Consider the following 26699-nt stretch of genomic DNA (forward strand, 5'->3'; position numbering starts at 1 on the left):
CCCTGCTTTTCGGCGAAGAGCAGAACTGCTTGCTCCTATATTATGGACGCCAGTTTCAACCCGTCGAAGGTCTTACTTTTTTTTTTCGTTATTTTTTTTTTTTGGAGTGACATTGACAGTTGATTGACATATGAATCACGCTGTAAAAATATATACATTCGCATCACACGCATGCACCGTGGGGCAGGTGAGGATGGCATCGCGACATGTCGCAACTGGGTGTGCCGTCATGTTCGGTGGTGTGTGGTGTTTTTCTCATGGCTGCCCCCGCTGTGATATGACAGCCTGACATGTTAGCCGAGATTCTTTTTTTATGTCATCCCATGCGCATAAAATTCAGCCCTGCTAAACAATAATAAATATTAATCGAACATACTGTGCGAATAAATAACTTGCATTGTTGTAAGTAATTAAAAGCTGGAACATCTAGTCCAAGATACCCTACATCTTCTTAAGAAATGGCGTAACACCCATTCAATTACATACCCAATTTCACACAGCTCCCACACACACATAAACATAAAAGCACTTTGGACAGCGGGTGTCCATCTGCTGCCGTCAACCCTCACTATGAAAAATGAATTTATTAGTTAATAAACTTTTTTTATTTGACTGTGCGAAATTGTCAGAAAGTTAAATATGTTTAATTATGTATGGTTGTGTTCGTCGCTCCTATAATCTCCGGAGTATACTAGATAACTCGTGTCGATAATGGATTTGATTAGTTTTATATTGATATACATTTGATTTTTGGCTTATGCGCTTATTTCAATGCCACATTTATGCCTTGTAAATATGAAACAAACAAAATAAAGAAGTTATTCAAGGATGAATTTCGCAACGTGTGCTTGTTGGTGCATCCGAGCACATGTGTATATTTTGTGCATATGTACATCATAAATTACACATTTTTGTTACAGCTATTCGAAACTGTTTAGAGAGTATATGCTAGTTGGAAAAACTCGACTAGGGAAATCAAAATTGTTTTCTTTAAGGGAAAGTTAGCGTCAATCTAAGAATTTGTTTAATATTTTATTTAACGAGAAAGGGCTCTTTCTGTCACACGTCTGCAGGCTAACATAAAGTACATATTTGCTTCATTTCAACAGTCATATCCCTGAATAAAGAAAGGAAGTACGAAAGTTACCAAAACATGCATTAAATGAGTGATTAAACCCGAAACCAATTAAAAAGAGCTCTCACCTGGCCCATACATTGTATGTTCAAGCACTTTAAAATAAACAAAGCATTAACACAACATATAAAACTGCCGCTCCCTGAGCTGCTTATCCCACAGAGGCAGGCACTAGTCCACTTGGGCATTTGGCCACTTAGGCACTTAGCCACTTGTGGCTCTATTGCCAGTGACCAGATCAGAGTAACTTTTCATTTTCTTTGCGCTGTTCACTTTGCGCACAACTAAACAATAAACATTTTGTTTATTTATGCAATGCGAAATTGTATGTGCTCGGAGAAACTAATTTATGCGAATGTCTTCGTTTTAGTTTTTATTGTGGCTATCGTCACAGACACTTCTGGATATTTATGCCCAACTTTTTTGTTTATTTGCTCTTGTTTTGCTGGTTGCAAGCCTCATTAATTGGGCATTCGTTCTGGCCTATAAAGCTTTAATTGCCACACACGTCTACTGTTGTCCATTTGGCAAATATGCATGTAAATATGACCCAGTAAACTCGATCTAGCTCAGAATATCGACTCATGTTTTTATTGAATTATAATGAATATATACATGCGCTGTCATATCAAACATATCAAAAGGCTGCCCCTAAAATACAACATTGCTTTGTGCATATTATAAGAGCAGACAAATTCGTACAAGTCTAAGTATTTTATATTACAACGAGGACGTTTGCAATTGTTGGACGCTCGACTTCCGTGCTTACTATACAATACAATATGAAGAGGCATGTGATTCAAATCGAAATGCATTTAAATTCAATTAATTATGCGTCGCGTCTTTCATTAGGTGACAGTTGCCGCGAATTATCAATAATCTAAAATAAACCCGACTGACAGCCGCAGAAGACGCCTTCTGTTGTCGCTTAGTTTTTGGCAGTCTTTTAGAACGGACACGACAGCATATTGTTTTTGTAGCTCTGCCTCTTTCCAATTATCTCTCTTATTCAGTAAAGCACACAGATAAATAATGTATATTAGCATAGGTGTAGTCATAATTAAGCAGCTTTTAGCCTTTGCTCCTCTGTGTTTTTTCCGCCCGTAGGTACCTAAGAGCATACACCTGCCATTGACGAATCTCAGCGCACCGCGCGTGCTGATGTGCAGCGCATCTGTGGGCAGCGAGGGTTCCGTAACATTGCAACTAAGAGATGCGAATGCCTTGGAGGCAGCCGACAGCACGACAACGGCAACAACAGCACCAGCAACAACAATAGCAACAAATGCAATATCAACATCGTCATTAGGCAGCCAAGCGAATGGCGTCACAGTGCTTGAAACGTTCTCGGCATCGTCAGGAATAACGTCAGCGTTGGAAAATGCGTTGACCATTGGCTATCCGGATCCGGACATGTTAGCAGATGTCTTGGGCACCATACAGACCGCCTGTAAGTCAGGACTAGTACGCTTGTATGCTTGAATCGATTTACTACATTTTTGCATGCCATTTTCAGCTCTTAAAAACAAACAAATTAGCAGCAATACCAACATCTATAGCAACAACAGTAAGCGAAGTAGCTACATCAATGGTAGCAGCAGAAGAAACAGCAGCACTTCAACAACAATTCTGAACAACACCCTAGCAACAACGAGCTCTGGCGTACATCAGAACGGTCCCAATCAAATAACGATAACGCGACGCAGTGCCAGCAACAAGATCAGCGTGCAAACTGTAAGCGCATCCACAAATACAACCATTAGCAGCATTGGCGGCAGTAAGACCAACTACATAAAGAACTGTCTGATACGGAGCAGCAGCTGCAGCAACACGGCCACCAATGTCACGACGCTGGCACAGATTATGAGCAACAGCAGCACCAGCAGCGCAGCCAGTTTACTCAGTCAGCACAATAATAATAGCAACTGCAGCAACAGCAGCAACTTCAGCAACGCTTCATCCGTGGGCAGTAGCATTAGCATTGGCAGCAACAGCAGCAGCAACAGCAGCAGTAACGACAGCAACAGCAGCAGCGGTCTCAGTTTAAGCTTCAAGAGCAACGGTCGAAATAATCCTGGTATTGTAACTGCAGCAGCATCCACGAACACCACAGCCACCGGTATTGGCATTATCACCGTCGATAACGCACCCAGAAAGAGCCGACCCAAACTATCCTCACCGACTCGTCACGGACCCCAGCAGTGTCAGGTGCGTTTATAACTGTACTGACCAAGTGCCAAATTTGTATAATCTGTTCGCATAATAAGCAAAAGTTATATTGGTTTTGCGCAATGCCCGTCATTCTGTTCGCCCGTCTGCAGAAACGGAATTTCTTAAGGCTCTATTAAGAAGCTTAAAGCTTGGTTATGGGCATACCGCAAAAATCTATATTTTCCCAGACCACAATTCGGAATGACCACTTCAGAAGATAGATTGCGCAACTCGAAACAATATTATGGCCGTAACAGATCGTTTGACATTAAATTAGAAGAAGCGTTTGTTGAATAGAATTATTTAATGATAATAGATTCTTGTCTTTTTTTTAAATTTTAGATAAATTTCGAACTTTATTTTTAACATTTTAATAATACCCATCCAACAGGGTCAATTCAATATAAAATCATTTTCTGTTTTGTTTTCAAAAATATTTAGGTTCTGCCACCAAGATATTATACGGATTATATTAAATGGGGTTAGTTAAGTTTCGTAATTCTATTCTTAAGTCTGTACTCGATTTAACACCAATAAAATCAACTTACGGATCAACTAACTCTGATATTTCGATATTCTCATTATGTAAAATATTGCCCGTATTAGGAAAAGGTGTTCTGTTCATGTCGAAATTTGCGACGGTGGCTATGCTTATTTCATAAACACAAGCATAATTATGTATTACGAATTACGTATGTTATATTACGCATACGCAACGTGGCTCATTAAAATTTTAAAATAGCCTATAGGGGCGTCTGCAAAGCTTTCAGTAATGTAGACGGCATCTGAGGTCCGAGTGTGATGCTAATTACATTTCACTTGCTTTGGTGTACTTTTTATAGATTTGTAGCAAGATCTTTGGAAATGCTTCGGCACTGGCCAAGCACAAACTGACGCACAGCGACGAGCGGAAATATATTTGTGCGCTCTGCTCGAAGGCATTCAAGCGGCAAGATCACTTGTAAGTTAATGAAGCGCTCCGTCGATCTACTGATCTACTAACCTACTCAATCAAAATTTCCTGTTCCACCCCAGAAACGGACACATGATGACGCATCGCAACAAAAAGCCTTACGAGTGTAAGGCAGATGGCTGCGGCAAATCATATTGCGATGCGCGCTCTCTCCGCCGTCATTCAGAGAATCACCATGGAGGCGTGGCAACGCTCAATAACCACTCACTCTCGCCCACAGCTAGCTCAAACTGCGGCAGCGGAAGCAGCAGCAGCAGCAGCAGCAGTGTGGGTGTGGGTGTGGCCAACAGCTCACTAAGCCTTTCACCGGCTACAGCTAGTGGGGACGCCAGCTCGCCAGATGGGGCCACTTGCATTCGCACCTACATTTCCACAGGCAGCTCTGTGGTGGATGCTGCCACTGGCATTGCGCTGTCCGATGAACAGATCAAGGCTATGAATTTGCCCATTAAAACGGGAGTCACATTGCTGTCGCCCACCACTTCTACATCTTCAATTGCATCGACGTCAACATCCTCATCATGCTCAACATCTTGCGGTAGCGGCAGCTCCGTTCAGAATAGTTCGCCCACAATTACGCTTAGCGATGGCGCAACCTTAGAGGGCGATGGTCTCACGCGCGAGCAACTCGATCTGATAAGCAAGATCATGCAACAGACGAAGCAAACCAGTGCCCAGGTTACGGTCTCTTCGCCGAACAGCGTCAGCTCCTATAAGATCAATACAGAGACGGCGCCAGTCTCGGCACGTCCACGCACCTGGAACATGCAATTGGTATGCATTGGTTGAGCATAAGATTTATTGACTTCTAACCCATAACTTGATGTTCATACTTTCAGCTTAATAACGCGCAAAATGTCACCGTAACCGTGGAGGATGGTACCGATATGGTTGCCTCCGCTTCAAGTTCACCCGACGAGGTCAAGGACGATGAATTGAACCAGCAGCTAGTGGCCGCTATTAATCCCCACCTGCTCAATATTGTTAAGATCGACAAGCCAGTTGAGTGCAATCTATGTCACCGCAAGTTCAAAAATATACCCGCTCTCAATGGGCACATGCGTCTGCATGGCGGTTACTTCAAAAAGGATCCGGAAACCAAGCGCAGCGAGAAAAAGGACTCCAACGCACCGCCCTTGCAGACTGCGAGCATAGGTGTGCGTGCCCTTATCGAGGAGAAGATCATTAGTAAGCGCAAGGACATCAATAAGGTGATTTGACATAAGCCCCCGATAAAACGACTCAAATTAATGCCGTCTCCTGTCTCGCAGGGCGCCTTCGTTGTGCCTGCACCACCCAGCAGCACCGCAAACAACGGAGGTGTTGGCGGCTGTAGCAACAACAGCACCAGCCTACGCCGCTCCATAAGCGACTTAGAGAGCTTCTTAAATCCGAAGAGTAACACGAGCAGCCTGAGCCAGACACTAGCCACCAGCACCAGTACTACTACAGCGGTGCTGCCTGCGGCTACCACTATCAAGAGCAGCTCTGGGCTAAGTATACAGCAGATTGGGCTGCCGCAAAGTATTGAGATCTTCAGCGGAGGTCACAGACATCCCAAAACCCTTAATTTGGGCAGTGGTGCCAATACTATTACCATTACCACCAACAACGTGCCAACTACAACTACCATGAGCGCACTGACGGCTCTTAAGGGCGGCGGTAGCATCAGTGGCGTCACTAGCAATGCGGATTCCAAGGACTCGACGTTAATTGAGTTACTTAAGCGTGGAACGCGCATTGCCGTGGCCTCTAAGAAAACACAGCTACAGGCACAAAACAGTACAAATCTGATCTTAAGCAATGTTGGCGGCTCAGAGCTCACAACCATTAGCAGCAGTGTCCAGGCTAGTCGGCAGATTATCACCAACAACAATCGCACAGTCATCATACCTTCTGATGTGCACGTGGTGTCCACTAAAAGCAAGTTAATTTCAAGCAACGCCCTCACAGCCAACGACAGCAATACAGCTTGTTCTGCGAGCAGTATATCATTGCCTGACGGGACTCCCCTCTCCCTGACCATTACGCCCAGCCAGGAGCGTATAGGTGTCGGAGAAGCAAGCAGCATAGCTGGTGGTGGGGGCGTTTACACGGTTACTTACACTAGCGATGCGGATGCATCCGATCTCTTCGACGACGCTGAGGTGTACAATGTATCGGACACGGAAATGCTACTGCAAACGGTGGATACTATGGAACTGCTCAACGATGACGAGGACGTGGTGCACAAAAGCGAACATTCCGAGGACTTTTCGCTGCTTAGTGAGGCCGGCGATAATGTTCACACACAGCTGGTCAAGCTGGAGCCTGATCCTATACACAACAGCACAGCCAGCAGCCTCAATAAAACGACACCGTTGCCCACTTTTCAGCAATTTCATTCCAAGGAGATCATCATGCAGAACAGTTCTCAAATCCAGGCCATCGCCAACATGCGTGGAAGCAGCACCCTAGGAGTGCTCTCGTCGCCGTTGCATTCACCACTAGCCTACCCGACGCCACCCTCCAGCCACGAGAATGTGGCTCAATCCTCACCCTTCGTAGAGGATGCTGCGGGTCAGTTTGTGGATGCCAGTCACACGTTTTTTGGCGATAAAACAGACTTCTCACACGTCTATTTTAAAACAGACGAGAGCGATTCCATGCAACAGCTAAGTGATAATGACAACGAGAAAATACTCAAACTCAAGTCGGTGCTGGAAGAAAGCAGCTTCGATCCATCCATTAAGGTGGAAGATCTCTTAAACAGCACCGAGGACGATGCCGAATGCGACCTGCGGGAGTTTGCTGAGACGAATCTCTCATTTCTCGATGAGGATCAGGAGTTCCTAAATGACTCACGAAATGCTACCTCGCCTCTGTCCGAATCCTTCTTCACCAGTGGCATTGGATCTGCAGAGGATGTTAAACAGGTGCTACGTGAGGTGCTGCCCGACGAAAATATGCAACTGCAGCTAACTAGCGAGCAGCAGGGCGAGAACATCATTGATCTTTACTATTTACCGGGGCTGGGCCTGCAATCCCAAATGATGCCAAATTCTGATGATCCGCTTTTGTCCTCCTCACCAAGGGAATTCGGTCAGCAACGACAGGTTGTCCACACGACAACGTCTACGACATCAACCACACAACCTATCGAGCAGTTGCAATCTACCACTGTACTTTACGATCAACATCAACTGCAACAGCAACTGCAACAGCAACTGCAACTGCAGCCCCAGCAGCAACAGCAAGAGCAAGAGCAACATCAGCATCAACAGCAGCAGAAACAGCAATCCCAGCAGCAGCAAGAGCAAATGCAATTGGCACAGCAACCTGCAATTCAATCTGAACAACCACAACAGGAGCAACAGACAGACTTTATGCTCACCAACTTTACTCCCGTGTCCTGTCAAACACAGTACCTAGATGCCAATCAGCAGACGATGATGCTGCAGCCACTGAATAGTTTGCTGCAGCCAATACTTTATGGCAGCAACAGCACATCCAACGATAAACAAGCATTTACCTCGATGCTTAACTCGAATGCCGGTCAGACAACTGAACTCGATGCTAGCCTGCTCTTTGCCTGCGGCGACAGCATCAAAAATAACTGCAGCAAACCTTTGCTTGCCGCATTACCCGCAGCAGTAGCTACACCAGTAGTTACTCCAACACCGAGTGTTTCCAATCTACAGCCGCTGTCCAACCAAACTAATTCCATATTAAAGCGTCGCCTGCGTTCAAATGGAGCACAGGATGTGCACAAGTTCTCTAAATTCCAAACACTTTCACCGCATCGCTCAAAGCTACGAAAGCCTTCGCGGACCCACTACACACCCGCACCAATTCTTAATCCAGATCGCAAAGGCACTGGACTCTATTGCAATGTGCGTAAACAGCTCGGCCAAGGAATGTTTGACGTCTTTGACGATGACTTTGGCGATCCTGTGGGCTTAGTTGATTTCTGCGATGAGTCCAAGGTGAATCTTGGTTCCACTTATCAAGCGCAGATCCCACCCTGCAAATCGCCAGAAGAATCCACCAAGGAAACAATGAGCGCAGACCTACTTTGGGATCCAAGCGTACAGATAGACGAGAAGATACTAATGCGTTATATAGATCTCAGCAAATCTTCGGCCGTACCCTTGGGTAGCCATTCCGAAGAGGTAGCCCTTCAAACGTTGCTCGAGGCCAAAGGCAATTCAGCGGCGGCGGTGCTCACCTTGTTGCAAACGCAGTCCAGCGCATTCCAAATGAAATGGACTGCCTATGAGCTAGAACACTTTCTACGTGGCCTGGAGAAGCACGGGAAGGACTTTGGAAAAATTGCCAGCGAGGTAAATTTTACTAACTCACAAAATGATGTTTATATTTTAGTCTATAGGATCGATCGCTTTATGTTCTTCATATTGCGTGGAAGTATTTCAACGTGTTCAATCCTGTCCAATTATATTTTTGAGTATTACACCAACTATTCCAATAATTACCTAGATAATTTAGTGGAATTTGGTAAACATACGAAAAATACCAAATTTTAGACGCTTTTGATGAAAGCCTCTGCCTGTTTGAGCCTTATTTGCTACCCAAACGTTGAAACACTGGTTTCAATATCATTGTTAAGTATGATTTGCTTAAGCCTGATAAATTTTTACCACGCATCTATGGAATCAATAATAAAAAGAATATTCTGTCTTCCGTCCTCTCGAGGCCTTAACTCCAAATTTTGTGCTCAGTATGCCGACGCTTGGTCCTCTACGCTACTCAAAGCAAAGCTACTTGACAAAGCCAACAAAGAAACAAATTTTAATTATTATTGATTTTAACTATCAACCCACCCATTTTCTATTTCTTTGTTGTTTTTTAATTAATTACTATTATTATTTTATTTATTATTATTTATTTATTTATTAATGGTCGACAAAACGAGTGTCTTCCTAATTATTCAATACATTATATATACAATTATGAAAATGAAATGCTAAAAGCCTAGTTAGAGAACACAAATTTCTAATAGCATCGCCGATGGAGGTGTTTTATAAGCCAGTCCGGCCAGCTGTGCCCCTTTTCACAGCTAATTTTGTCAGTGACGCTATTAGAGCTACATCTAAGAAGAAGGGTGTAAGTAGGAAAAAAGGAAAATTAAAAATAATCTTAATTTGCTATATTAAAAGTAAGAAGTAAGAAGATCATCTCTATATATAAAACTGTTTGTCCTGACTGACTGACTGACTGACTGACTGACTGACTGACTGACTGACTGACTGACTGACTGACTGACTGATTGGTGATCAACGCACAGCCCAAACCGTAAGAGCTAGGAAGCTGAAATTTTCACTGTAGTTACCTTATGTGATGTAGGTGCACGTTAAGACGGGGTTTCGGGAAATTCCACCCGCAAGTGTGGAAAAATCGCGAAAAACGTTTGTATGTAACTTTTTTGTTTACCATCCGATCTGCCTCAAATTTATTTTCAAAGGTCTTTGTTCAAATTCATTTGAGGGGTGTTTCGCCCTTTTTGGAAAATCCATCCCTCCTTGGTGGAAATGGGGGTCAAAAATTTGGTGTGTGACGTTTCGCCCTGAAATTTATTTCCAAGTATCTATATGAAAATTCATTTGAGACGTGTTTTTCACTTTTCGCAGAATTCAAACATCTTCGGGGTGAATGCGATTCAAAGATTTTTTGGGCGAAGTTTTAAGTTGTGTCCGATTTGCTTCAAACTTATTTTCAAAGCTGTACATAAAAACTTAATAAATACGTATTTCAGCGATTTGGGAAATTCCACTCGCAACCGTGGTTAATTGGCGGAAAACGTTTGTATGAAAGTTTTTTGTTAACGATCCGATCTGCCTCAAATTTATTTTCAAAGATCTTTGTTCAAATTCATTTGAGGGGTGTTTCACACTTTTCGAAAAATCCGTTCCTCCTTGGTGGAAATGGAGGTCAAAGATTTGGTGGGTGACGTTTCGCGCTCAAATTCGTTTCCAAAGATCTATAAGAAAAATCATTTGAGACGTGTTTCACACTTTTCGAAGAAATCAAACATTTTCGGGTGGAATGCGACTCAAAGATTTTTTGTGCGAAGTTTTAAATTGTGTCCGATTTGCTTCAAAGTTATTTTCAAAGCTCTACATAAGAATGTAATGAATACGTGTTTCAGCGATTTGGGAAATTCCACTCGCAACAGTGGTAAATTGGCGGAAAACGTTTGTATGAAAGTTATTTGTTTACCGTCCGATCAGTTTCAAAATCATTTCAAATTTGTTTGAGAACATTGATTTTATAACATACGTGCCACGGGCAAGGCCGGGTTATACCCGCTAGTTGTTAATAAAGTAAAGAACTATATGCCAGATATACATATAGAGTGTTAAGTAGATAGGATAAAGAGATAGTATTGGGAAAATAATGGGAAATCACCGACCCGGTGGGGGAAAATTTACAGCCTGTCCGGCAAGCTATGCCCCTGCTCATAGCTGGGTATGGTCAGTGACTTCCCGAAGGTATCCTGAAAGCATCGATTTTATTAGGAGTAAAGAAAGTTCGGTAGATAAAACGTGATGCATATTATTGTAATTTTTACATAGCACGCGAAAAGGATTGTGCATAGCGTAGTCTGTTGTGCACGTCGATAGGAATAAGGGGCGATAATTTCTGGTTGGTCTAGCCGGAACAGAGAATTGAAGACGTCCTAGCAGAAATTGAGAATCTATATCGCCAACAACCAACTGAACAGATTCAATACGATCCTGGCTATTGTTATACTGCGGAGACCAGATTCTTTCCAAAGAGATGGAAAGATGGATATAATGAGAAATAAAATAAACAAAATTGATAATTGTCAATACACTTGAAACAGCAACATCTCGGTCGTTAGTCCGACGCTCAGCACCTTAGCGCAGCAGGCTCATGATATCACGTTTGCAAAGCACACCGATATGATTACATTGATTTTGAAGTGTTTTTCACAAAAGACTAGGTCTGAAAATCGATATTAAATATTCTGTCGAAATGAAAGAGGATTTCAAAAATAAATGATAAACGTGGTATCTCTACATCGATAAGCATCGATACCAACCTCCCTTGTTTTGGTTTGTTAGAGATTTGAACCAACAAAATAGAAACAAGAATGAGTATGTTTGTTACTGTAAAGCATATAAAGAGAGAATTTTTGGGCACTCTTGCTGGTATCACAACTATACTTACATTCCTTTCAGTTACTTACGAAGACCTCGGGCGAATGCGTTCAAATGTATTATTTTTGGAAAAAACTATGTGTGGACTACAAGGTTTCTCACCTAAAGATGGAGCCAGTTCCTGCCAGCACTCCAACGGTGGAACAGAAGCCCTACGTCTGCGAGATTGCCGACTGCTCGGCGGTAAGTTATAGTCTATGAATGCTGCGATATATTGAGTCCGGCATATAACCATAATTAGTCTTGTCTAGCCCATAGCACAACAAAATATCCTCAAAACTGAATCACATTAATTTTTCCTTTCTTTTTGTACATACTGCTTATATCTCCCCCTGCGTTTGACTCCGCGTCGGTGACCAAACTATAGAGCTTCACCTCGAAAGCAGCTCTGCATGGTCATGTTCGCATACACGCTTATGGCAGAAATGCCAGCAACAGTAATAGCAACAACAACAACCAGCATGCCACGGCAGTTAGTGCCAACAACAACCATACTTGCAACAATAGCAGCAACAACAATAGCAACAACGCATGCGCATCCCAGACTATTAGCCATAGCAATCAATGCAACAGTGCAACAACAACAATCATAACGCACGCCAATGGCAATAACTCCACCCTCAACAACAATATTATCAGCAACAACATTGCACCAGGCTCTTCCATAAATACTGCAATGTTATCAGTAGCAGCAGCAACAGGAACAGCATCGACAGCATCAAAAGACAGCAGCAACAGCAACAATTCCAATTCAGCCAAGGAGAGTGAATTTCCCTGCAAGGTGTGCGGCAAGTAAGATTCCCCCAAGAAAATATCCACAACAATTCGTAAAACCTAAAATGCCAGCTCATTAAAATTTGAATTACGCAAGCATATTGAGCGATTTGAGTGCCCGTATTGAGTTAAGACCGTAAAGCACGTTATATCGTAACCGTAACTTTCGTCTCAAAAGTTATTCGTAATTGAGCCCAAAAATCTGGGTTAATAACTATCACTTTGGTTTCATGTTCCTTTTTTTCTTTTTCCGTCTTCCGTTTTCGTGTAGAACGTAAGTTTGTTTTCGTTGAAAATCTATGATTTCTTATAGTAAGTTCTGCTGTTTACTCACTACACTTTCAAGCTCCTTTCCTATCGATCTACTACTTATATATTCGCCTCGGTTTGCTTCATGCCTTTATTTCGTAGTGTTCTTTTCAGCATTTAGTTTATTCCATGTATTAATCCTAAATTTTCATGCCATTTAGTTAGCGTTCTCATTAAGCGATAATAATTGTTGTTATTGTTGTTGTATTGTATTTATTGTTCCATGATGACAATCCAAACAAAATTAAACTATATTCAATTACAATACGCGCGCCTACTCAAACCATCAAACCAATAAATAAATTCAATAAATTGCAATTTTAAAGCGAAGTGTCACAGGTCGCAAATAGGCGTAACTGAAATCAACTCCTCACAATATCAGCCTCAGGGCGATTAAAATCGCTTGGGCCACGATGTCAAAACCAAGGGTAAGTATATATATATATACATATATATTAAATACATATTTATAATTTTATGTTTTCACTTTGCGTTTCTTTCATTTCATTTCTGTTTGTCTCTTAATTACTTCGAAACTCTCTGTTCTCTGATTTTATGTATTTTTGTACTTATTTTGTTTTATAAATGTAGCGCTAAATGCCAATTGATTTGATCTATTGTAAATATAAAACCCACATAACCATTTCTGGGAAATTCGTTCATCGATTTTAACCAATTTCTAAATGTGAAATTCTTTCATACATACCATGATGGAGCTTGCTTTATGCGTGATCCTGAACATCTGATTGGCTTAAAATTTGGTCTAAATTATACAAATATGTATATAACGCATCGTTTCGAGATCACAACTGAAGAATCGCCGCAATTGTATTCATTATGTTACAACATTCCAGCGCACATAAATTTTAACTCTTTCGTTCTCTTACAACTATACCTATTAATTTTCTATTTTATGTTTTGAAACTTTCAAGCAAAACTCTGTACTCTCCATAGTAAATAATTACAACAAAGCAATTTATCTTCACACAAGGCTAAGTAACATAATACCGACAAAAAGAAATTAAATAAATAGAACAGAAAAAGCTTTTCGTGTTTTTGCATGCATCGCCGTAAAAACTTATCTGCATGTAATTTAGATATTAAAAATTCTCTGCTTTATCTGTGCTCCCTTCTACATCTAAGTGTTCTTTGTGCTTATATTCTATAGCTCGCATTCTAGTTAAATTACGTACTGCCCCAGTTAATCCAAGACTCTAATATAAGACATTTGCTACTATTCTGTCTTTGTATTTACCAGAGTCTTCAATAAGGTCAAAAGCCGCAGTGCCCATATGAAAACGCATCGAGTACAAGAAGCGGAACAATCATCAAATTCCAAACAGCAATCTAACAATGGAAGTCTGTCTGCAGTAGCAGTGGCAGTTGCAGCATCAGCAGTACCATCGGCTCCCTCTGCAGTAACAGTTCTGGCCACTGCATCTTCTTAGATATGGATCAACCAGGCAACAGCATCGATTGACAATCGCGTTAAGCAAGCAGCAAGCATTGTTTACCACTCTTAGAAAATAAAGTTAGTTTACAGTCAGAAGTAATGTTAAATACAGACATTTATGAAAAAAAAATCAAGCTCAGAGTTAAATGTGTATTGTAAGTAAATTAATATTGTAATTTTGATGTATTTAGCAGTTAAAGGCATTTTTCTAATTCATACTTTTCACAAGTTTTCTACACACTCTTCCTATCTCACTATCTATCTACCCATATATATATCTGTCTTTGCTATACAACTCTTGGTCTTGATAATTACAGATATAGATCTGAGTCATAGTCTAATTTGTACATAAATTTAACTAACATTGAAGCAAGTTCAAATTGAATTGTTATTAACTAGTTATTGTAGGCAAATGCAATATTTGTGTTACACACTTAAATATACCTACCGTATTTTTATATTAGGCGTTTTCTTTTGACTCTCGACTCGACTGTAGTTTTAACCTAGTCCAAATCAACGTTGATTTAATCTAGTAGCCCGTACGTACTGTTTACTACATGTTTTTCTACTTAAACTAGTTGCATCCCATTTTACAGATACTTTTTTATTGCGATACGTGTTTAGCTTGTAAGAGTTACGATATGCACATGGTTGAGTACATACAAAAGTATATAGCTTATACGATCATTGTTGTTTTAGGTTTTAAGCTCCAATTCAGCAATTTCAAGCAGTAAAACTTAAACTTTTATTGTACGTACACATCTAAACTATTGCTATATGTAAAGCAAATAAAAATTCTAGTGAAATCAAGTGATATTGAGTGAGATCAAAAACGATTTTAGCTAAAAAGAAAAACAAAGTGTAACTCAAATTGAAACATTTTAACTTTTACCGCCATTTTGTAAATAAAGAACAAAAATGCATGCATATAAGTAGATAAATATATTGTATATATACTTATATACATAGTAAATTCTTTATATACATATACATTTGTATCTAATAAGTAAATGTTATTTTAATGTTTCTCCAAATGCATAAAAGACATAATATCTATCAATAAATCAGATACATACAAACACACACTCATTCACCTCAAGGCGAAAACTTAGAGTATAAAAAACAGCTTTTCGTTTAGCCCTAACTAAACACATATATATACACATAACGTTTTTAGTAGCTATTATAGTACTTAAAAGTATATATTAATTAATAATATAAATGTTTATGTACGTGTACCTAATTGGTACAACAGTAAATCTGCCAGTAAAATGATGAATAACAACAACAAGAATCACACGTTTTCCATTTGGACAGTGAGCTAATGTACTACAGCAAATAGATCAATTGAGTGTACGCAATAAATGTTTACGAGCCCAGTGGTATATTATGACGTAAATAAGTATAATGTTATGTAATGTAATGTATCTGTAACAAAATGCATGAAAAATCTACTTGTATTAAGAGCTACATACATCAAACTAACCAACTCGAACCGACACAGCCAAGCAAAAAGCAAACAAACTCTTAGCAATTTTCAAGGTTGTAATTTGCTTATTAATCGATCAATAGGACATCAGCTAGTGTAAATAAGTATTAAACACGGAATCCAGTCCTGAACTTCAATACTCAATACTCAGACACGACTGCAGGATGCAGGATACTGCTATACATATTCACAAGTTCCGATGCACAAACCTGTGCCAGAATATCTTTTGCTCCTTACGTTGTATTCGCTTAATTTTAAAATAGACCCAATATTCATAGCCCTTAGTTAGATAATGTTCATAATTGTTTGGTATTTGTGAGTGTAAACGTATGTATTACTTCTTGCTAATAATTCAAATACACCCATACATACATACATATATACGTAATTGCATTATGTAGGTAAATAATTGCTCATAAATACAAATGTAATTAGGTACAGCTACAGCCAAAGCAACCCACCACTAAGCATCTTCAGAACTGTTTGTTGTGGGCTACGGAAGCAACTTAAAAAGACTCTTCTCAAGACAGCTACACTATTTTTGTACCACACGTATATACATACATATATACGCGTACAATCACAAATGTATGTGGTCTATGTTAGCAGAAACGAATCTATGCATACATAAAATAAAACATACATATGTAAATTCAAATTCTGACTATCAACTTATGTTGTCTGCATTTTCTCTACGAATTAGTCAATACATTGACACAATTTCCCATCCTTTGCCACAATGCTTTACTTTGAAAAGCATTGAAAAAAATTTAAAAAAATGCCTTCAAGCTTAAGTCTTAAGTATTATGAATAAAGTCTTCAAATGTGTGCTTAAGCAAAAGTATAGACCATAAATAATAAATATGTACTTAGCTCTATTATTTAGCTAATGTTAAGTAAAATTCGGTACTTTGTTGCTTTACCATAAAGTTTCCTAAAGACAAAAAAAGCTATACTTCGAATAAGAAGAAGATTTAAATAATAACATATAGCATATTAAAGAAGTCTGCAAGTTGTAAGCCCTACCGTCTAGACAAAAGAGAACTTCTTGCCCGATTCATTTTTGTCTTACACCCATATTTATACATATGTATATTCATTTATTTTTATGTTTAATATTTCCTTATCTTTTGATTAAATATTCGTATCTGTTATTTCAATGCGATTTGGGTGCATTTTTATTTCATTAGTCGAAACGCAAACAAAGTAGATATGACAATCTGTGAAATGTATTTTGTGCTATATTCACTTTTCTCTGATTTCAAAATAAAATGCAATCTCAGCGGCGCCAGCACTTTATTCGAATACTCTGCGTTGTGATTGTTCATTAAGTGTACGAGAATGTATAATATAATATATATACATATATATATATATATATATATATATATACACAAATATATACATATAGAATACACACATACCTTATACACACATGCACATACGATTACATCTAAAGTATGTGTATACTATAAAGTCTAAATATATATATATATATATATGTATATATATATATATATATATACATATATAAACATAAATATATATATAATACACACATACCTTATACACACATGCAAATACGATTACATCTAACGTATGTGTATACTATAAAATCTGTATATAAACTAAAAAAAAAAAGCACGCGCTCATGGGCCACTGACTTATTTTAGCTCAAAACTCAAACTCAAGTGAAATAACAATATAAAACTCGAATAGTTAAGATAAAATTGTACTTACTGAAGCTTATGCATACTTATGTATTCGACGAAATCACTTTCTAACAATAATTTTAATATACAAATTGTGTGCAATACGAGTAACTTCTTATATGAAGTTAACCATATGCACAAGTTCATATAAACAAAAACAACTGAATTACTTCGAGAAACAATACCAAACAGAATCTTTTTAAATTTGAAAACGATTGATAATAGCTCTTAGACATATCAATTTTATTTAAAATACAAAAAAAAGAAATTAAAACTATTAAGAAAAGCATTCAATACATGTATACATAGTAAATACAGACATCATCATCTAAATTTCTATGGATGATTGCATTCCTGTTTAGCATGTAAGTGACAATTTCAGGCAAAATGCCGATAATGCAAATATAGAAGGCATACTTTTTAAAGGTCTGACGAACTAGTAATGAACGATGATTATATTATAAATTTCTTAGGCAGAGTGTGGTATATAAATATTTGTATCATTTTTCGTGAGATCTTTTATTATCGTGAGACACGATTTGATTAAAATATTTATTTGAAGGTATGAACAATATACAGACCCTTCTAATCAATCAGCTAAATGACTCATAAGCTTAAAGTTATTTTTAAATATATATTGTGCCACACAATAATCTAGCCAAGATTCATCGCAACGAATTCAGGCATATAATCACACGTGCACACATTAATCGCAACTAACTTTACTGCTCAGTTTTACTGACTCGATCAATGTGGGTACACTCCCGAATCTCCAGCAGTACGAATGTAAAAATAAAGTACCATATACAAGTACACAACTCTCAGACGTAAGTTTTAACTGTAATATGCAAATCTTTTATAGACAAAGAAACTGTTACTTTATGGCATTAGTTAAAATGCTATAACCTCTTGTTGAACGTAAATTGTACTTAGCATGTAAATTCTCTAAAATACAAAAAAAAACAAAGAACAAACGAAGACACACATAATTATATTGGTCTAAAATTATTGAGACAGTAAGAAATATTTTACGGTACATACATATGTACGTATGTGTACAAATGCGTAAATGTAAACATAAATGTTTTCATGGTTGTAACTGATGATCAAAATAGGTGTAAATTGAAATGAACGGCAAATGGATTTTACATGCTATCATTTAATACAAAATTGCTTTATCTATGCTTTACATTTTTGGTACCTACTAATAACAAAAGCAAATTTTTTGGCACATAACTTATGCATTTTTTCAACGAAACTAAATCGAAAACAAAAACTATATCTCTTTCGTTACTGAAACAAAGATGAATATTATATTTTTTTCTTATACACATGGAAATATTCTTTACACTTACATTTGATATCAAATTGAGTAACGTAAAGATATTTGAGAATCATGAATATTCCCTCCAAATAATTTTTAAAATTATGTATTGCTAAAATGGTCAAAAATGTTCGACTATGGCTGCGTCTCTGATAAATATAATAGAATGAAAAGTTTTTAGCATATTGGATCAATTGTCTTATAATTATGGCATATTGTATTTAGCATGATGTTACCAGTTGTATTAAACATTAAAATAATTATGATTATTATGATTATTGTGTATTGTATGTGTATGTGTAACGTATGTTCTACATGTAAACTCTTTAAAAACAAAAACAAAAACGAAGGTGGCTCTTGCCATTAACTTGTAGTCAATTCTTCGAATGCATTAGGATAAGTAAAAAAAAGAAAAATTACAAAAAATGTATGCATAGTTTGCAAACCAAAGGTACCGTCTGGATGACGACCACGAATATGATGATATATGGACACTATTTTCTTAAAATATTACAACAATAATTTATTGATTTGTTGGCAATTTTATACATACATACATACATACTTATGTATGCACTTATACAGTTAATTTTGTTAGCTAGCTAAATGACAACGAGAACGTATGTAGCGCTGAGGTAGTTAAACTTTATGAATGTTGTACCCAAAGCCCAAGTCCGGTACACCCACTGGAGAAATCTGTACAGTCAAGAATCCTGCCTCAATGAAGAACGACTCACGATGTTGTTGTTAGCATTATCGTAACCTATCTAGTTAGCAATGTTCGCTGTCTCCTTAGAGAAACACACACATATACACAAACACACACCCACAGACACACATACACACTCTCTCTCTCTCTTACAATTTGTTGGATTCGTTGTACTTTGCCATTTTTGGTGTGATATTCTATTGGTTGTGCGGCTGTTTAAAAGTCGTTATACACATTGTTGCATTTCTACAAAACAGAACTAAAATTAATGTTTGTAATGGGTTCAACTTCAATTTCCTGATGTTGTTTTAGTTTTATGTCCTTATAAATATTAAGTATTTATTTGTATACGTTTTTCTGTATAAACAAACTGTAACAAGTTGTTAACTATTTTAGTCCATATGTTACATACCTTTAGGTTTAAGCCGCGTAATTTAATCGAAAATCATTTGAGCAACTTTAATGGAAATGAATTAAACTTACAAAAACTCTAGTAAAAAAATTTTAAAATGAAAACACAAATAAACTGGTGGTCATAAAAAAAAAACAATAGTTTTAATTATTAAAAGATTCTTAACAAAAATTAACCATTTCAGCTTATGTTCTTTTATGGCGATTCCGACTCGTTGGTTTCGAAATAAGCTAGGAAAGCTTATCAAAGACAATTACCAGCAATTTTTTAGCTTTTGCTATATTTACTGTGTTCTGTTGGCCTTTCCTTTCCTCCTCTCTCTCTCTTTCTCTCTTTCTCTCTCTCTCTCTCTGTCTCTCTCTCTCTCTGTCTCTCTCTCTCTCTGTCTCTCTCTCTCTCTTCCTCTCATCATTTCGCCTCCCTTACTCAGTTAGCTTTGTCGTTGTCCTTTGCTTTCGCTTTCGCACTCGTTTATTTAGTTCAGTGTGTTCAGTTGCGTTCTGGCATTGTGTCCTGTCGTTGTCGCAGTCGCTGTTATCCTTTGCTGCTGCGTGCTGCGCTTACCTCAGCTGTCGGAGCTCGACTTTGAGTTCATTAAGGGTCGCCTGCAGTCAGATAAAACAAATCGAAAAACACCGATTTACATTGGCAAAAGCGCATTTGTAATTGCAATTGCTGTTTGGATAATACAATTATTGTGTCGGTGGTGGATAGGCTGAAGTTAGACCGCCTAACGCAGCTCACGTCTAGTTTTTGTTGAACCCCACCCCCGTCCGGTCGGCAAATTATAGTTTTCGCGGTGCGCTCGGCTTTAACGGCTTCAAAATTAACTACTCAAAGTATCATCACAACGCTATGTCCCTTTCGGCCATAGCCAAGGTAAGTCTCGCTAGAATGGCGCTAAAATTTTGTGCCTGCTTCGGCAAAAAATCCTTGCTGAAAACTCACTCATACTACGGTGCCAGCGGCTGCCGCTGGTTTGAGTCAAACTCATACTGCCAGCATGCGTTTTCCGCACATGCGCAGAGCTGAAAGCTTTTTTCGCTAGCGTACACACTGAGAAATGGTGCGTACAGAGTTGCTAGGCTATGGTGGTGCCTACGACAAATGGAGCACGGATTAGGGAATAGATGGACTCGACAACCCTGCGGATTGCGTCCAACTCAAACTACGGTGTGGCGTACACTCAGAAGCAACCCCTATAAAAGCACCCCGGCGAAACTTGTGAGCCATTTTGTGCTGCGCTCGCGATAACTCTTGAGCGCAGCGCCATGGACGTCTGCGAATGTCCTTGGCGCGTCATACGGGCCTGTTCTTGCTTAATAGCAACCAGGACAACGTCGAATTGGTTAAGGTTAATGCCCCTAGCCGACCTTGATGTACGACACATATCGGAGCTCGTTGCTGACTCGGCCTACTCTCGGCTCCATTCTATCTCTGGATACTACCGACTTTACTTTCACATGGGTTCAACGAACTTTTAGGCAACTTATTACGCTCTCATATAGACACACACACATATATACGCACATTTTATTGTTGGCCTATGTGGGCCGTCATTTTTTCCCGGAATCGCTGCTTTTTGACCGAACGGGATAGGCTCCTTTTTACAAATACAAATACAAATACAAATACACACACAAACATATATAAGTATGTTATTTTGGCGCTTGTGCGGAGCCATTGGCTTTTATTACTGTTGCTCTACACATTTCGGTTTTTGGTACAGGCGGTCAGTGTGTATATAACTTTCATATCGTTTGCAGCATAGTCAATTAACGCACGGCCCCTATATGAATCATGTGGGTATATCAAAGAAAGAACAATAGGAATAAATCAAATTGTGCTTAAAGCTATAAAATAAAGCAGGTTGACGTCTATTTTAACTGTTTCAATAAATTTGCATGATTGTATGTTAAAACTGTTCAGTTGATAAAATTTTCATGTTTTTTGCAGATAGTGATGTGTAAATTCCTAACACATATTAAATACAAATTATATTTATATAATTATTGTTATTATTTTGTTTATAAAATAAAATATTGACAAAAATGTAATGCTTGATTTATATATACTATAAGATACATCACACAGTAAAATCAAAGTTGTCTTAAAACAGTATTTATATTGCCTTTTGTAACACACTTTTCTCTTGTTGATATTAACACTTTTAACTTCGAAAAATTCAATCCTGCCTGAGGAAAATTGAAACAAAGGGATACAATTTGAAATTGTAGACTGCACTTAAATTCTAAAAAAACCATTCCACAAAGAGAGAAATTAAATGTTGTGTGTACTATCTATCTATCAATCTAATCCATCAATAGTTTAACCATCTGTTTTAATAAAAGTAGTCAAAGAAAATAATTCCTTTTCCACATTTAAAATCGAATCTGAATATAGCTTTGAAGATAATTTATTATATACGAAAACAGATTACATATACATATAAAGGCATTGTTTAGATTTTTCTATTAGTATTTAAAAGGAATGCCTCATGCTGAATAAACAAGTAAAAGTACTCCAGTCGGGAGTGCTCGACTAGGAAACATCCTCCCCATCGCACCCCATCAACGTGATGAACCGAACTAAAATAGCAACAATTGCAGTTTTATTAATAGAATTCAAAAAATATCTCACGAATATTGGCCATATGTTGTCTTTAACAACTTTGGTATTTTCAACTGTTAGAACATAGAATATTTGTGTGTATATTCGAAAGCGATAATATTCGAGTTCTAAAGTTTTGTGCTCTGCTGAGACATTTAATCGATAGTGAATATGTCGCACCTCAAATCCTTAATTCGTTTGAATGTACATTTTTTATCACCACGTAGTACTAGTAATAAAAACAATCGTGTAATTTTAGCAGCGGATAGAGAAACAACAAGCAAATTAACAAACTCGCTGCTGAGCAACTGGTTTGACCAGATCACCTCTGAAAATATATGAAGAGTCTGTGCCTTCATTATCAGTATCAACCTGTTCTGTTCTATGTCGACTTACATTATTTATTCAAATGAACAGATATCACTAGAAATGGGTCTGAAATGGCAGTTGGCTGACTGAGGGTTTCATTTTGTTGTCAGCATACCACGAACTGGCAGCATAGCAATAAGCAATTCTATTAAAATGTCAACTAACTCTGCTCCTATCGATACACAGCCAATACTCTACTCGTATTGGCGTAGCTCGTGCTCCTGGCGTGTTCGGATTGCGATGAATCTTAAAGAAATACCCTATGACATCAAGCCTATTAGTCTCATCAAATCTGGGGGCGAGCAACACTGCAATGAGTATCGCGAGGTAAACCCTATGGAGCAGGTGCCGGCACTGCAAATTGGTGAGCACAGCATATGCCACAATTTTGTCAAAAAGGTCTCTAAATTTGTTTAACCTCCGTGTAGATGGACATACACTGATCGAGTCAGTGGCTATTATGCACTACCTGGAAGAGACACGCCCCCAGCGTCCGCTATTGCCGCAAGATGTACACAAACGAGCCAAAGTTCGCGAAATAATTGAGATAATTTGCTCTGGTATTCAACCACTTCAAAACCTAATTGTTCTAATCCACGTGGGCGAGGAAAAGAAGAAGGAATGGGCACAACATTGGATAACGCGTGGCTTCCGTGCCGTGGAGAAGGCACTGTCCACCTCGGCAGGCAAATATTGTGTGGGTGATGAAATCTCAATGGCTGATTGCTGCCTTGTACCACAGGTATTCAATGCCAGAAGGTAAGTCCCACATAATTAGAATTCAGATAAAATGAGGCTTAAGACAATCTTCCTTAGATTCCACGTAGATTTGCGCCCATATCCCATTATATTGCGCATTGATCGTGAGCTGGAGAGCAACCCAGCATTCCGAGCTGCCCATCCTTCCAATCAACCGGACTGTCCACCGGAGCTGCCAAACAAATAGAATTTTCCGACGACAACTGCAAAACGCCGTAAAACGAAAAAGTGAATTGCAGTTCGTAAAACAAGCAAATATATAACTCAACAGAGAGAAATAAACATTTTTGGAGCTAGAGTCAGATAGAGAAGAGGCGAGATTTGATTCAAAGAAACAGTCGGATGTGATTTAAAAAATTGCTAACAGCATTTAACTATGCATAAATGCATAAAAATACTATCGATAAAAATAAAATTTTAAATGGCATGCTAACAAATCAATATTAATAATTCTCAAAACAAAAACAAATAAAAAATACAAAATGTATTTTCTTTAGTTTTCAATATGTAAAATGGTCTAAAAGATAAACTCATATATAAACGTATTTTTATGAATTTTATTTAGGCTAACAGGAGAAAAAAATTCAAGAAGAACACATAATGAAAAGCAAAATTTAATTCAGGGATTTAAAAAGCAAAAATAGTTTAAGTGCAAATTTACATTACCATTATAAACCAAAATGCGCAAATATATAGAAGTATGCATACATATGTAAGTTAAAAATGTTGGGCGCTTTACAAGGAACTTTTTGAAAAGTACAAAACTTCAGTCTACTCTATTAGCAGGCATTCTGATTATAAAATAAAGAACAACTGAAAAATACAGAACATTTTTAAATTAAGGATACCTAAATACCATAACTTACATAGACATCAAATCCGGTGACAAAATATTACAATAAACAATGAATGTCTCTTTGCTACCAAAATTGTATTAACAAGCTAAGTGTGAAAACTGTATTTCCTTAAATTAAAAGCACTAAACAAACTATAACCCAGTGAATTAAATGCACAAAATTAAATGTACGTAAATTACTCGTTTCCTTTTTGAAACACGCATTCATCGATCCTCATATCGAATTGAGAGTCTATCCTATAGATTTAAACAAACCGCCTGATTTCGCATACAATTAGACTATGTTAATATCCATAATATTGTAACAGTTCCAAATATTAACTACATATGTATTTAACAAATAAACTTCTCACTTAACTTTATTCAGTCGATCGTTTGTATTTCATAAATATCGATTTTGGCTTAATTCTTAAATGAACGTAGTATCGCACGAATGTATGCATTTTGTATCGATAGTTAATCGGTAGTCGGTTAACAAAGTGTATTGTTTTTATTATATGGCTATATACAGCCATACACCGCATATAAGTAATATATTCCATCTTTATCATCGGAAAAACATATCAAAGAGATTTGCTGATAGTAGTCACAATTTTCTTAAAGTTGAACACCGGTACAAACTACCGCAACAAATTTATCCGTAACTTTCGAGTATTTGCCTTTACACTATGAGTGCATTCAGAAAATCTATAGCAAAGTGCATGTATTTGGCTGAGAGTGGAATACGCAGGTCCAGTTCTATGGTTTCCCCCGATACAAAGCCAGTGCTTTACTCGTATTGCTACAGTTCTTGTTCCTGGCGAGTACGAATTGCATTGGGATTGAAAAAGATACCTTATGAAATTAGGCCTACAAGTCTTGTTACGAATAGAGCTAATGAATTCACAACCTACACGAATGAGTACCGAGAACTAAATCCTATGCAACAGGTACCAGCGCTACAAATAGGTAAGTATCCTATGTGCCTTAAGATGGCATAATTTTTGGTAGTTTCAATATTTCTTTTACTCGTGTTTAGATGGACAGACACTATGCGATTCTGTGGCCATTATGCATTACCTGGATGAAACACGACCGCTGCATCCGTTGTTGCCACAGGATCCGCACAAGCGAGCCAAAGTGCGCGAGATTGTTGAGATTATATGCTCTGGTATTCAGCCGCTGCAAAACCGACTAGTATTGTCACACCTGGGCAAGGACAAGAGCAGGGAGTGGGCGCAACATTGGATATCACGTGGCTTTCGTGGTCTGGAAAAGGTGCTTTCGCTCTCATCTGGGAAATACTGTGTGGGCGATGAAATATCCATGGCTGATTGCTGCCTTGTTCCACAAGTTTTCAACGCCAGAAGGTGAGTTTGAGCATCATAAAGACGTAATATTTCTTGCATTTCAAACCTCTTTCAGGTACAAAGTTTCCTTGGATCCTTATCCTACAATTTTGCAGCTCGACCACAGTTTGACTACTAATGAAACTATTCGCGCCAGCCATCCACACAGTCAACCAGACTGTCCGCCGAAGTTGGCAAATAAATAAAATATTATTTTAAACAACTCATAATCCACAAATTCGTCTGAATTCCACATCCACCTGTAATTCTCTTAACTATCTAGTTATGCCTGCATTTAAACGAAGCGAATCAACAAATAAAATTGTCTTTAATATTATTGTCAATTTTTTTATCTTATATTGTTGTAAACTATGAAATCGACTTTCTGCGTTAAATTAAAAATTCCAGCATTACAAATACACTGACTAAATAAAATTAAAATTCCAGGAATATCAGGCTAAATGGCTATAGGCATCTATGGGGTTGCGTTTCATAGAATCCCTTTAGAATACAACTACTACAACTAAGCGAGTTTAGGATGTCCGCTTTTCGATTATATATTCGCTTGGTTGAGATCAGAAGGCGCTGATCGATGCCAGCGCAAAATAAAACATATTTAAATTAAAAAATAAAGAATGTCCGCAAAGTCGCTTGTATATTATGTAACCCCTTAATTTATTCTTTTTGAAACTGCGACCTTTTGTCTACTGAGGTTTTTGAGTTTGCAAATGTCCTGGTTATTGGCTACATTCTTTTTTTAAAGGCATCAGTAAAATGAGAATAAATATTTAAAGAAAAACCACATTTTTTTTAATATATTCTTTATTAGTTATGTTTTGTTTTTATTTTTATATAATCTTTCTTAAATGAGTAATTCATGTTATTTGTATGTGTATTTTATAACTCTTTATGTACCATGACTTGGATTTTTACTTTACAATTACTTCTGTTTATTCATTACGGATCTTTTAGTACCTCATACAAGTATGTGACATTTCGTGTATGTATTTGTATATATATGTACTCAACAAATTTGACTATAACTACTATTTCATACGTATGCGCCAGACGCACATCATAACATTACCATTAGTA

At 37.9% G+C, this 26699-nt stretch overlaps 3 protein-coding genes and 1 long non-coding RNA gene across 9 annotated transcripts in view; 3 read left to right on the forward strand and 1 right to left on the reverse strand.

Annotated features, from left to right (window-relative positions):
• Positions 1 to 17016, forward strand: part of LOC135432122 (serine-rich adhesin for platelets) — a 28987-nt gene extending 11971 nt beyond the window's left edge. For 2 of the 5 annotated variants that reach the window (XM_064687656.1, XM_064687739.1), the window contains 9 exons: positions 2243 to 2585; positions 2652 to 3343; positions 4189 to 4307; positions 4382 to 5093; positions 5159 to 5530; positions 5591 to 8641; positions 11522 to 11683; positions 11868 to 12292; positions 13842 to 17016. In XM_064687656.1, coding sequence (XP_064543726.1) covers positions 2243 to 2585; positions 2652 to 3343; positions 4189 to 4307; positions 4382 to 5093; positions 5159 to 5530; positions 5591 to 8641; positions 11522 to 11683; positions 11868 to 12292; positions 13842 to 14031 — 6066 coding nt within the window. In that variant the 3' untranslated portion in view covers positions 14032 to 17016. Of the gene's footprint in view, positions 1 to 2242; positions 2586 to 2651; positions 3344 to 4188; positions 4308 to 4381; positions 5094 to 5158; positions 5531 to 5590; positions 8642 to 11521; positions 11684 to 11867; positions 12293 to 12909; positions 13012 to 13841 lie in introns of all 5 variants that reach the window. The other 3 variants (XR_010436896.1, XR_010436897.1, XR_010436898.1) reach the window with 3 other exon arrangements.
• Positions 17017 to 20388: 3372 nt separating this feature from the next.
• Positions 20389 to 23907, forward strand: LOC135437412 (probable maleylacetoacetate isomerase 2). Of its 2 annotated transcripts, XM_064695423.1 has the most exons (4): positions 20389 to 20561; positions 22848 to 23025; positions 23090 to 23420; positions 23478 to 23907. In XM_064695423.1, the coding sequence occupies exons 1-4, from the start codon at positions 20538 to 20540 to the stop codon at positions 23605 to 23607; spliced, it is 663 nt and encodes a 220-aa protein (XP_064551493.1). In that variant the 5' UTR covers positions 20389 to 20537; the 3' UTR covers positions 23608 to 23907. The 2 variants fall into 2 exon arrangements, with proteins under 2 accessions (XP_064551493.1, XP_064551441.1); XM_064695371.1 differs by lacking the exon at positions 20389 to 20561 and having other exon boundaries at positions 22712 to 23025.
• On the reverse strand, positions 22063 to 22532 carry LOC135437537 (uncharacterized). Its single transcript, XR_010437708.1, has 2 exons — positions 22323 to 22532; positions 22063 to 22270 (listed from the first exon to the last, which is right to left on the reverse strand). It is a non-coding gene; the product is annotated as an uncharacterized LOC135437537 (long non-coding RNA).
• Positions 23908 to 24738: 831 nt separating the features above from the next.
• Positions 24739 to 25941, forward strand: LOC135431378 (probable maleylacetoacetate isomerase 2). Its single transcript, XM_064686538.1, has 3 exons — positions 24739 to 25224; positions 25295 to 25625; positions 25681 to 25941. The coding sequence occupies exons 1-3, from the start codon at positions 24945 to 24947 to the stop codon at positions 25808 to 25810; spliced, it is 741 nt and encodes a 246-aa protein (XP_064542608.1). The 5' UTR covers positions 24739 to 24944; the 3' UTR covers positions 25811 to 25941.
• The last annotated feature ends 758 nt before the right edge of the window (positions 25942 to 26699 follow it).

Source organism: Drosophila montana, unplaced genomic scaffold, assembly GCF_035044405.1.
Source record: "Drosophila montana isolate Dmon_TW-CO22-7 unplaced genomic scaffold, ASM3504440v1 contig_1083_1, whole genome shotgun sequence".
NCBI classification, from domain to species: Eukaryota; Metazoa; Arthropoda; class Insecta; order Diptera; family Drosophilidae; genus Drosophila; species Drosophila montana.